Source organism: Sceloporus undulatus, chromosome 1 (assembly GCF_019175285.1).
Source record: "Sceloporus undulatus isolate JIND9_A2432 ecotype Alabama chromosome 1, SceUnd_v1.1, whole genome shotgun sequence".
In the NCBI taxonomy this organism is placed as follows: Eukaryota; Metazoa; Chordata; class Lepidosauria; order Squamata; family Phrynosomatidae; genus Sceloporus; species Sceloporus undulatus.
Window position 1 is genome coordinate 71,625,985 of NC_056522.1, and position 12,184 is coordinate 71,638,168.

General features: G+C 44.0%; 1 protein-coding gene across 1 annotated transcript in view; it reads right to left on the minus strand.

Annotated features, from left to right (window-relative positions):
• Nucleotides 1-2,725: 2,725 nt before the first annotated feature.
• PGBD5 (piggyBac transposable element derived 5) overlaps nucleotides 2,726-12,184 on the minus strand; it is a 91,439-nt gene continuing 81,980 nt past the window's right edge. The window contains 3 exon segments of the mRNA XM_042445132.1: nucleotides 2,726-3,550; nucleotides 6,791-6,896; nucleotides 10,521-10,718. Coding sequence (XP_042301066.1) covers nucleotides 3,355-3,550; nucleotides 6,791-6,896; nucleotides 10,521-10,718 — 500 coding nt within the window. The 3' untranslated portion in view covers nucleotides 2,726-3,354.

Genomic DNA, 12,184 nt, shown 5'->3' on the forward strand with positions numbered 1-12,184 from the left:
CTCCAGGAGTGGCAATTCACCTTTAAAATGGCTGCAGCCTCCCACCCCATGGCAGTTTATCATGAAAAAAACACCAGTTTTTTAAGCTCGAGGTGCACTGGTGTAGAATAAGGTTATCACAACCTATTCTTCACCTTCTACCCCTGCCTGCATGCCATCTATAACACATGTGGAGAGGTGTCATGTTCTGGAAGGCCACCTAGTCAAACATTATGGCACGAAAGCATATTGATTTCCTGTTGAATTCTGTGCATAGTGCTGCTGAGGAATACAGTATAGGACATAGCCCTTTTCAAATAAGCAAGGATGACTGGAATCTGTTGGGCAGTTATATGAATATGTAACCTGCTGTTAAGTTCAGGACTTATGGAGGAACTGTGAAAGTCCGTATAGTAAGCAGCTTTCTGAGAGAAAGTCAGCATACTAATGCAATAAAATAAACTTTGCTGTGTTTTCTTTGCCTTGGTAGCCTTCTCTGCCCCCCTTTTTTCAGACATCTAAACTCTACAGTTGGCCCTCTGTTTTCATGGGAGAATCCGTTCCACAACCCCCCACGGAAACAAACACTTGCCTATATTCAAGCCCCCTAGGCTTGAATGGGGCATGTGCCCACGAGCATGAGCAGGGGGTGTGCCTCACTGAAAATGACGGAGTCACCCCTCCATGAATATTCAAGACCATGGACATCAAGTCCTCGAGAAAGGAGAGGTGACTGTATTTCTAAATGCTCAACTGAAGTTTTAAATTACCACAATGCTAGAAATTTGAGGACAGAAGGAAAATTTCATTTCCAGAATTTTATAGGGGCAATGACTTCATTTTGTCCCTGTAGCTACACCTTGTATTCACCAACAATGTGAAACCCACTATTCATATGTAGCTGAATGCTACATAATATTGTCAGATAGTCTGGAAATATGTATACATACATTTTCATGTTTCTTAAGCATATTTCCAGACTATCTGACAATATTATGTAGTGTTGGAATTTTTAGAAGAGTAAATAGAACTCATTTGTTTCAAAATATAATGTATCTCAGTACACAGTTCCATAAATGTACCATCAGCCCCCAATCCTGCCACAGGGGGCTGGAGTTCTGGAGGGCTTTGGTGTCTGAGGGTTTGGACAGTGAAAAAATAAGCAATACATTAAAAATAAATGTTGGTATCTCAACAGCCTAGAAAGTGGCTATCAAGTCTGTTGCTAACTCAGGGAGGGGGCCTGATAACACATCTTGGTTTTGTCCCTGGCCCAGCTCTCAGTTGCCCTGACTGTGACATCTTTTTGATATTTAATTCCCATCAGCCCTAGCCAGGAAAGACAGGGAGAATCGTTGAGCTGTAGTCCAAAAACATTTAGAGGCCTGAATTGTCCACCTCTACAAGAATACCTTTCAGTAATCAACAAAGATAATGTTGTATAAGGTGTCCCTGTCCCTTTTAGTTGAATGTTCTAAAAGGTCAGTCCAAATGAACAGTTCAAGAGGGAGAAGTATTTCTCATTGCCTAAGGTAACTAGAAGCAATACTCCCTGATACTTGCTTTACACATTCAACTGACAGCCAGAGAGATTTGAGAAAAGAGTTGAAAATGGACACCCTTGTGTTAAACTCTTTGAGTTATGGATTTAAGCTGTGATGTCGTGATGAAAGAACAACTCATTCAGTGTGTGAGTTTCCTTATTTTCCCTGCTGGCTTCCTTTCTGAAAATCTATCACTGAATCTGGTAGTTACTGGGCAGTGATTCCAGTGATTTATGGAGAGTCCCTATTACAATGCTTACTCAGAAGAAACACATTTTTATATTTCTCCTACCATGTCTGTGTCAAATTGGCTTTAAAAACAAAACCAACCTGACCCATCATAACACATTTTTAGTACATAACTGTTATGAATAGACACTCCCTTCTAACCAGTCCTACAGAACATCTCAAGTGTGCTAATACAAAACATGTTTCTGTAAGTGGTCTATTATTTCCTGTAAAGTTTGTGCAAGTATTAAATTAAAGATGTCTAGAAAATCAGTCTTGATTTTGGAGGATGTCAGAGTTGGGGCGGGGAGAGAAAATGGAAGGAATTGGACAGGGTATTATGAATTCAATTCAAAGAGGCTCTCACATGACAAAAGCATTGTGTGCTACAAGTACTATATGAATGGAAAATTAATAAATGGGCAATATGTTCATGTTGATGCTAAGAAAGGTAAGTGGGAAAATCACCTTCCTGTATTCTATGCCCACATTCTATGGTGACTGATGGAGCACTGCAAAGCTGCTCGCCATGTGGTCAGGTGGGTGGCATGACACTGGCTTGGGGGGCAGCATCAAAGCATGCTGCCTCTAAATGTCATGCTCTGACACAAGAGGCCATTTGTTTCACCCCTTAGTTTGCTTGCATGCAACAATCTCCTGCAATGGTAAATAAGCCTCTGAATTTGTTTGCTTTTGCATGTGCTGTGGGATCTCTGATTAGTTTTGCACACAGGGTACAGCACACAAACTACAGGATCCCTGGATTGGACCACATATGTTTATACAAACTCAGATAAACCTTTGTCATTCTCATACTATGTCATGGGATTCGGTTTTGGAAAAGAGGTGGGACATACTGTTACAATTAAATTATTGTCTTTAATGTTCCTAAAATGGTATCATGAAAGTCAATCCCAAAGTTTGCATTGACTTTAGAAGTGGAAAAATGACTTTTGTTTTGATTGGTAAGCTCCTTGATTGGTAAGCTCCAGTTTCTGACCATTGATTTATATAAAAAATTGTCATTATTTACCCCATGATTCAAAAGCACTGCAAGAAAATAAAATCTTCACCAACCCACTAAGCCTTCATTGCTGTCACCTAACGATAGGCTTGCAAAATAGATTTATACATTTTTCAATATTTCTCTCCCAGAGATCTCTGAGTGACCCTTCCCCAGGTGGCTAAGCCTTTGCAGCCCCAAGACAGCACATCTCGTTTGACACTGTGTGTTGATCACACAATTAAAAGATGAACATACATTGCCCAGTTTCAGATGTCAAGCTGTGTTAGTGTGGGGGCAATGGGGGAGGAAAGGGGGCTCACAACAACTAACACCCTGTTTGACAAATAGTATTAAGAAATAGCTACGAACATAAATTCACTTCGGATGCACAAGTGCCCACGGTGCATTCATATGTGCAGCTTTCAGGAGGTGCTCCCATTAGGGCCCTCTGCATATCAGCTGAGCCTTTGTCAAAGACCCCAAACACCTGAATGGTTTCCCTGGTCATTTTGTGATGCTTCTTATTTTGGCATTTCAGAATCTCCTTCTCCTCAGTCTCCTCTTCCTCTCTTGACCTAAGCCATCAGGAACAATCCATCAATGACAAGGTGAACTATCCTCCAAGCCTAGCAGCTCCTTTACAAGTCTCTCACCGAACTGCACTCGGCTGTATTTTTTCACATGGTAAGCATCGGACATTTTGTACAAGATGTAGGCATTGTTAATGGTGATGCTGATGACAAACCAGAAGACTTGTTGCCATGTCTTGTTTGGTTTATGCGAAATGAAGTACCTGGAAAAAGGAAAGAGAGAGAAAGAGGAGATGTGGTCCAGAAAACATTTCTAAGACAAGAAAGTAGCCATGCATCTTTAAAATGACAAATGCAGCATGCAATAGACAATGCCACTTTCTGTGGCACTCAGATGCATAATTCAAATGGCTGCTATTAACCTGCAATATCCTTGAATGGTTATACACTAAAGGTGGGGATTCTTTTTTTCTATGCAGGGCCATTGATGATTGGAAAAATGAATCAGGACACAACTCATGGTGAGTAGGAACTGAACAAAAAATGGGTGAAATCTGCAGAAAAGTGAGATTGCCCAAATTCAGCTGAGAATTTTCTCCCTCCACATAGCTACACCCCTCCCTGTGGGACCCTCCTGAAGTTCTCCATAGGTCCTGGAAGATTACATCAGTGCTGTGCATCCAGCTATCAGAACACTCACTTCAAGTCATTTTCAACTAATGGCAAATCTAAAGCAAACCTATCATGGGGTTTTCTGAGCCTGAGAATTGTGACTTGCCTAAGGTCACCAAGTGGATTTCCATGGCTGAGTAGGGATTCAAACCCTGGTTTCCGGAGTCATAGTCCAGTGTTCAAACTACTAAGCCACACTGGCTCGGAACATGGCAGGACACATTTCTGCTACTCCCCTGCTCTCCACTGTCCAGTAAACTGATTATGTGTGCAGCAGCTAAGGGTGGGTTTTAGGGAGCGTATAGTTGTTGTACACTACAAAGTTGGTAGGGAATTCTGACCTCCACAACACCAAAAAAAGAAAGACTTATGCCAGTGTAAACTGGACTTAAATTTGTGTAAATCACTAACAGCATGACAGTCATGAACTTTCATATACCATGTAGCCCATGTATCAGTATCTATAGTCCACAAAACACATAGTATAATATACTTGCTATGGTTAAATCCAATTGTTAATCCCAAATAAAATAGCAATGTTGACTCATTGAGAACTTGGCAAGTTAACATTGATTAAAGTGCCACATGTTGATTCAACAAACCTTCGCCGACTGGAATGAACAATTTACCCCTTTGTCTTTAAAAAGTATCATAGGACTTTTTATTGATTTTACTTTAGATGCTGCTGTTCATATTACTTGATTTAACACTATTTGTGTATTCCATAGTGGTGATTTCTTAACAACATGTCTGCTTTGTCACTATTGTACAGTTCATTTGTAAAAGACCTGCATAATAGATTTCAATGGTACCATGAGGCAGTGGTCTCAATGAGGAAGTCCTTGAATTGGATTTGCCAAGTCCTTGCCCCATTCTACAGAGACGCATGCCAAATGGCAGCTTCTCACATCCTGCCCTTCCTTCTGTCCCATTTCTCTGCCCGCAACATACTCTGCTTACAAGGGTTTTTTTTTTTTGAGGGGGGTGGTGGTTATCACATGCCTCTCCTCTCTGCATTGTCACTATTGGTGCTCTCTTTTCAACTGAGGTCCTTTTAAGAAAAGCACTACTTTGATTTCTTGTTGAAATCAAAGTATGTCAGAGAGGACTAGGGATTATTTTTCTCCTTTTTTAAAAAGTGCACTTGCTCCATAATATGAAAAACATGGGCCCTGTACAGACTGGCACTTTCAGCCAGGGAGATGGAAGTTGTAGTCCCACAACATCTATAAACCATGTGTTTCCAATTCTTGCTTTAGGGTGCCACAGGAAGCTTACTGTAGAACCTTATGTCTGCAATAAACCTTTTACTTTGGAAAGAAGAAAAGGATTGGTTAATAGAATGATAGGAAACATGTGAATCTCTTGCTGTTGGACTGCATTTCCAACCATATTTTGCCAAGGGCTATGTGGCTGCAGTCCAACAACATCTGAAAGGCCACACTGTTTCCACATGTATGAAAGAAATATGAAAGAAATATTTTGCTGCTTACATTGAGTGTTCCCTCAACACTTCTGCTTCCGTTTTACAGTGCCAAAACTCCATTTTGGGAGCCAGGAAATCTTGCAAAATTGCCAGCTGTCCTAGAACCTGTGTGCACCATTTACATGCTCTAATCCTCTCTTCCACAGCCAGGGAATGAGCGTGTGAATTCTGGCCAAGGCTGTCTTTGTGGCGTTCCCAATTGAAATGCTAATCAGTTTGTTGCTGGGCAGAGATGTGTTGCTAGACCACTCCTGGGCTGATGTGATGAATGCTGTGTCCCATTCCCACTGCCTTTCCCACAAGCCTATCCTGTGATGGGGTCCATGTTACAAGTGTCAGAACCATATGGCACACTGGTCTGAAAATGAGATGGATGTGGCCACTAGGAGGAACTGGAGCAGAGGTTACTACAGTTCAAGTGACAGGTGCATGAATTGGCATTTGGTGAGCTGTGCATCATGGGAAGTCTGATGCAACATGAACAGTAGGGGTGAAGTCAGCCAGCAGTGCATCATGGGTAGTATTCTGATGCAACAGGTACTGGGTATGAAACCAGCCAGGTTTCATTGGTGGCATGACTGTCACATGGCTTCCAAGAAGACCACCTATATAAGGGAGAAGGTGACTATCCCTTTGTTGGATTGTTGTGGTCGGTGGTTGGCAAAGTATTTTGTTAGTCTGTATAGTATGAGTATTCAAGATGGTTGTCTGGTACTCAGTGTAATCTTTGTAAATAGTTGGCAACAAAGACATATTTACTTGCTGCCAGTATACAATCAGCCTTCCACTTTCATGGGGGTTAGGGCACAGGACTCCCAAGTTTCTGTCCCATGCCTCAAGCCAGCTGGTCCCAGCTGACTGAAACATGGGAAGGGTCAGAGCAATGCGTGCACACCCTTTCTGGCTGCTCCCTCCCACCTGGGCTTCCCCCTGTCCCAAGGGGAAAAGCCCAGGAGGGAGGAGATGGAGGAGGAGGAGTGCGCACACACGCAGCATGACACTTACGAATAATCAAATTCATGAGGGTCAAAGCCACAAAAGTGGAGGGACCACTGTACACTGATACAGCCTAGGAAGGACTGAACTTCATTCTATTTCTTCATTATACACGCTATTTTGACATACTGTACTACATTTTTCTAGCTTGCACCTGAGAGCTGCTTCAACAACCTTCCCATGACCCACGCCACAAGATGATTTCCAAGGCAAATTAGCTCTGTGCTTGATTTTGGAGCTAAAGTCTATTAAAGTAACATTAGTAGTCTCGGTTCATTTGAAAATCTGAGAAGACCCATTATTCCAACATTATGGTGTTCCTCTTTATCCCATTTTACTGCTTACTTACTTGCTGTATTTGTCATCATATTTGCAAATATAACTAAGGTGAGCTGCAAAAGCTTCTACTGCTAGTGGGCAGGGTATCTCTCCACTTTTCCTCTTAATTATAACACCTGTTTCAATAAAAAAAACCACAAAAACACCATTTGATGTCAGTTGTAGTAAGCCATTGCAATATTAGTTGACACACAGCTATGAAACCATCAGAAGATCATGTCATCATGCCCCAGTCTTTCTTCTACCAAATTAGAAGTTAAATTCTACTTTGTACATAGGCCTAAACCCAACTGTGAGTCACAAATGAAATAAACCACTGAATCAGTGGAACTTAACATATGTATTGCACTTGCCAAGTTCCTTCTGATCCAATGGGTTTACTGGAGCTGGGACAAACAACTGAGTTAGCCTGCAGAGAGTTTGGTAAGTAATTCTGGGTAAAGAAACCTAGGAGAAGGAAGAAGACTTGGGTGGTTTTCAAACCATTAGATAGTCTTTAGAAAGCAAAGTAAAGAGATGAGTGAATTTATGTTGCAGGGAGGTAGATTTAAATTATTGTATATACCTGACTATAAGTCAATCTCATTTGTAAGTCGAGGGCAAGTGGGGCCAAAATTATGGATTTTGATATTACCCGTGGATAGGTCGAGTGTAAAACTTGGAGGCTCCTTCAGTGTGCGCATGCAAGCGGCAAAAGGGAAGCAGCAATCAATACGAGGCTTCAATGTTTCAGTCTTCCCTCAGGGAGATAGCAGATGGGAGAGGGACTGCTAAACAAACAGCAATCAATCAATCACCAAGGACTCTGGCGTTTATCAAATGGGGTTTTACCAGCTGAGATCCAGGGTGACTGTGAATCCAATGATGCGGATTCATGTTACAACGTTAATATATTATCACACCTAATTCCTTTCAGTGGGAGCTCCTTGCGTGGTGCTTCCAGAGTGAATCCTTACTGACTCCTCATTTTAGAGAATTCGCTAAAAAAGTGAGTTCACAGATTCGCATTCAAGCTTGCTTCGAATTCATTGCGGATTGGTCTGGTGTGGAATGCAACTTTACGCTGCCATCTCTGGGGCCCTCCAGGAGGGCTCCGAGGGCGCCAGGGGGCCTCTGGGAGGCCCGGTGCCGTCACTGGAGCTCTCCAGGGGGCTCTCCAGCGCTGGCGGTCCCCCCCCGCTTTTTTGCCGGTCTCTGATGGGGCCTGGGTGAGAAGCCGTGACGGGCGGCCGCGGCCGCAGCGGTGGCGGGCCTATAGGGGCCCTTTTGCCGTTCCTCTGGGGCCCTCCAGGAGGGCTCCCAGGGCGACAGGGGGCTCTGGGGGCCCGCTGTGGGTCTCTGGGGCCCTCCAGGAGGGCCCCAGGGCGGCAGGGGGCCTTGGGGGGCCCGCTGCGGTCTCCTGGGGGCCTCCAGGAGGGCCCCCAGGGTGCAAGAGGGCCTCTGGGGAGGGCCCGCTGGGGTCTCTGGGGCGCTCCAGGAGGGCTCCCAGGGCGGCAGGGGGCCTCTGGGGCGCCCTTTGCCATCTCTGGGTCCCTCCAGGAGGGCTCCCAGGGCGGCAGGGGGCCTCTGGGGGGCCTGCTGCGTTCTCTGGGGCACTCCAGGGGGCCCTCCAGCACTGGCGGCCCCCCGGCTTTTTTGCCGGTCTCTGACGGGGCTTGGGGCCCCGTCAGGGGCCAGCAAAGATGGGGAGGCCTGGCCCCCAGAGGGTGGAAGCTCTGCCCCCGGCATGCGGCCCCGCCCCGGAGGGTGGAAGCTCCACCCCCGGCATGTGGCCCCACCCTGGAGGATGGAAGCTCCACCCCTGGCACGTGGCCCCGCCCCGGAGGGTTGAAGCTCCACCCCCATCTTCGGCCTCCCAGTCGCCTGAGGGACAGCAACCCGGCCCCTGGCTCAAAAAGGTTGCCTACCCCTGCTATATAATGATAGTACTATACATATAAATTCAATGAATACTAAAGTAGCTATTGCACTGGACTCAACGTTGATCTTATCATGCTTCTCAGTCACCAAAGAAATGGTTAAATACATGTAGATAGAACTGTATTAAAATGACATAGAGGGAGGGAGATAGACAGGGAGAGAGAGAGGGAGATAGATAAAGAGATAGAGAGAGATAGAGAGATAAAGATAGATAGATAGATAGATAGATAGGGAGTGAGAGAGAGAGAAATAGACAGACAGATAGATAGATAGAGAGAGAGAGAGAGAGAGAGAGAGAGAGGGAGATGAGAGAGAAAGAAATAGAGAGAGAGAGAAATAGAGAGAGGGAGGGAGATAGAAAGAGAGGGGGAGATAGACAGGGGGAGATAGATAGATAGATAGAGAGAAATAGATAGAGATAGATAGATAGATAGATAGATAGATGGATGGATGGATGGATGGATGAGAGAGAGAGGGAGGGAGGGAGGGAGATAGAGAGAGAAATAGATAGAGATAGATAGATAAATAGATAGATTAGAGAGAGGGGGGGGAGAGAAAGAGATAGAGAGAGAGGGATAGATAGAGAGATAGAGAGATACAGATAAGTAGATAGATAGATAGATAGATAGATAGATAGATGAGATATATATATATATATAGAGAGAGAGAAATAGATAGAGAGAGAGAGAGAGAGAGAGATATGAGAGAAATAGAGGGAGGGAGTGAGGGAGGGAGAGAGGTGGGGAGAGAGAGAGAGAGATAGGGAGAGAGAGAGAGAGAGATGAGAGAGAGAGAGAGAGAGATAAGCAAGCAGGCAAGCAAGCAAGCAAGCCAAGATTAGAGAACGAGTTGGGGTAAATGCAGTGATGTTTTTTAAATTTTTTTGGAAGAGGGGTGGTCTTATACAGCAAGTATATCCCAAACTCTATATTTTAACTGGAAAAGTTGGGGGTTGTTTTATACGCCCAGTCGTCTTATACACCGGAAAATACGGTAATGGTCATGCCTAGTGTGGCCTTTTGTTGCTGCTAGAATTAGAATCATCTGCAATTTATGTAAGTATGCAGATTTGTAGGTATGTAATTTACATCCCACCTTTCTCCCAATATGAGAGACACAACATACAGTAAAAAGCAATGGATCATGCAAAAGTTTACAATCATCAAAGAAAGAATCATATTAAAAACATCTGCTGATATTCTACATTGGCTACCTAGTTACATCTGCATAACTATATAATGTCTCCTGGCCTGACCCCTCTCCAAATGTATCATAAGAGCCAGCAGTTGGATCAGATGGAGGAGGTCTATTCAACTTTCAAATAGGGCACACAGAAAAGGATGTTTCCACCACTCTCTTCCATCAGTGAGGGTGTGACAAGGACTTGCAACAGGAGTCTTGATACTACTTGTCACAGCCTTGTTCAGTAGTGGGAGAGGGGTGTAACGTCATCCTCCTTACACACCAGTAGGAAGCTGAACAGACTTCCATGACCTGATCTGGCTTCTGGCTGTTAAGGTGGACTGGTGTGGCAGTTACACAGAATAAGACTACAGAGCAGTTACAAATCTGTACTTGTATTTTACAAATCTGTAACTGCAATACTGAATGCCAGCCATTACTTTAAAATAGTTTTTTAAAAAACAGTTAAAATATAATAATAATGATAAAAATATATTACATCCCATTTAAAAGAGGATCTTAAAACTCAGGCAGACTCATTCTGGTTATGTGTCTTTATTCAGAGTTCATGTCCAACCTACTTCCCACCTGGTCCTTGAAGTGCAAAACTAAGTTAAATGGTGTTACAGGCAGCTCACCTTGCTGAACTGGAGAATAAGCATTGGTCAAAAACCGAAAATATCCTTTATTGTACCAGCAGATCAATGACATGTTTCCTTTCATCTTTATCCTGTATTGTCCTCGAGACTGAGGGACATCCGGGTTCTTTAGCATAGACTGGGGCAGGCCGGTGCAGTCACTTTTTCTTGCACTGAGTAACCCACAACAATAAATCTCTGCAAATGGAAGATGACAAGATGTTTCTATGAGCAACCTGCCTTGTGGTTTTAGAGTGGAAAAAATAACAGAGTCATTGGCTGACCTGGAAGAGGCTACATTCACAGGAACAATTTTGCTGGGTTTCTATGAGGACTACAACTGGAATTCCTTCATACCACCATAAGATTCACATTTTGGGTGCTATAAAATTCATTGTGATGAACAGGAACAGGAATCACTTGAGAGAACAACTGAGAATAATCCTAGGCCCTGGTACCAGCCAGAGCATGAGGGCTATAGCCAGTTAAGTTTAGAACAGAAAACCATACTGGAAATGAGATATCCAATTGCTTCAGTGCAATCTTATGCAAGATTTTTCAAAAGTAACGGTCAGCTCTGGTTAGTACTTGGATGGGAGACCACACATGAATATCCAACGCTCTAGGCTATATTTGAGAGGAATGAATTAGTAAAAACAATCTCTAGTATTCTTTGCCAAAGAAAAACAATTGGATGAAAATTATGATGTCACCATTAGTCAACAGGTTACTTAGGGGCCAGTCACACTACCTTTTAACCCAGTTTTGAAATTGATTCTTCCACATGAAGTTCATATTGGGCCCAATTCTGTCACAATCCATGTCAAGGTTTGCACAAGTAAATGCCCCTTAGTGCGGGGTATTGAGATTTGGGCTAAAATCCGTCTTTTCTGAAAAGACCCGGGTTCCGCGAAATATGAACTTGCCCTCGATCATGATCAGGGCAAATTCAGGGAGGGATTAAGGTCAGAGGGCAGGCAGAGGTCAGAGCATTCCCTCCCCTCATCGGATGGGAGGGGGAGGAAGAGGAGGAGGAAAGAGCCGAAGGAAAAAGGGGAATCTGGAGGAAAGGGTGACAGGAGGCAAAAGGGGAAATCAGGGTGACAAGGGCTACAAAGGGCTGTCAGAGGGAGGGCGGGGGGAGTGGAGAAAGTGATGGAGGAGGAGGAGGAGGAGGAAGGAGCCGTGGGAAGAAGGGAGCCATGGAGGGCATTCTATAACAGAGCAGGAGGAAGAGGATGAAGGAGCCAGGGCAGCTCAGAGGAGGGGAGGGTTGGAAGGAAGGAGAAGGACTGCCAAGGGAAATTGGGCTGCAGGGCCAAGCCGGGGGATGTAGGGAAATCAGGCTGCAGCAGAAGCAGCCTCTTTTATTTTTGACAATTTATGCGCACGATTTTTTGGGTGACATGTCTGTATGGTTGCTTGTGCTACTTTCATTTCCTCTTGCTCCTGGATTATTATTATTATTATTATTATTATTATTATTATTATTAGTGTTATATGAGGATGCTACAGTCAGAATGCCTGCGCTGCATTTCCCTTTTATTCCCAATTGATTCCGTGGGTCAGTTGGAACTGACAGGTCACTCTCTCTCAGCCTCAGTGGAAGGCAATGGCAAAGCTCCTCTGAAGAGAATGTAGCAGGAGGAAAGGGGTCAGTTCAG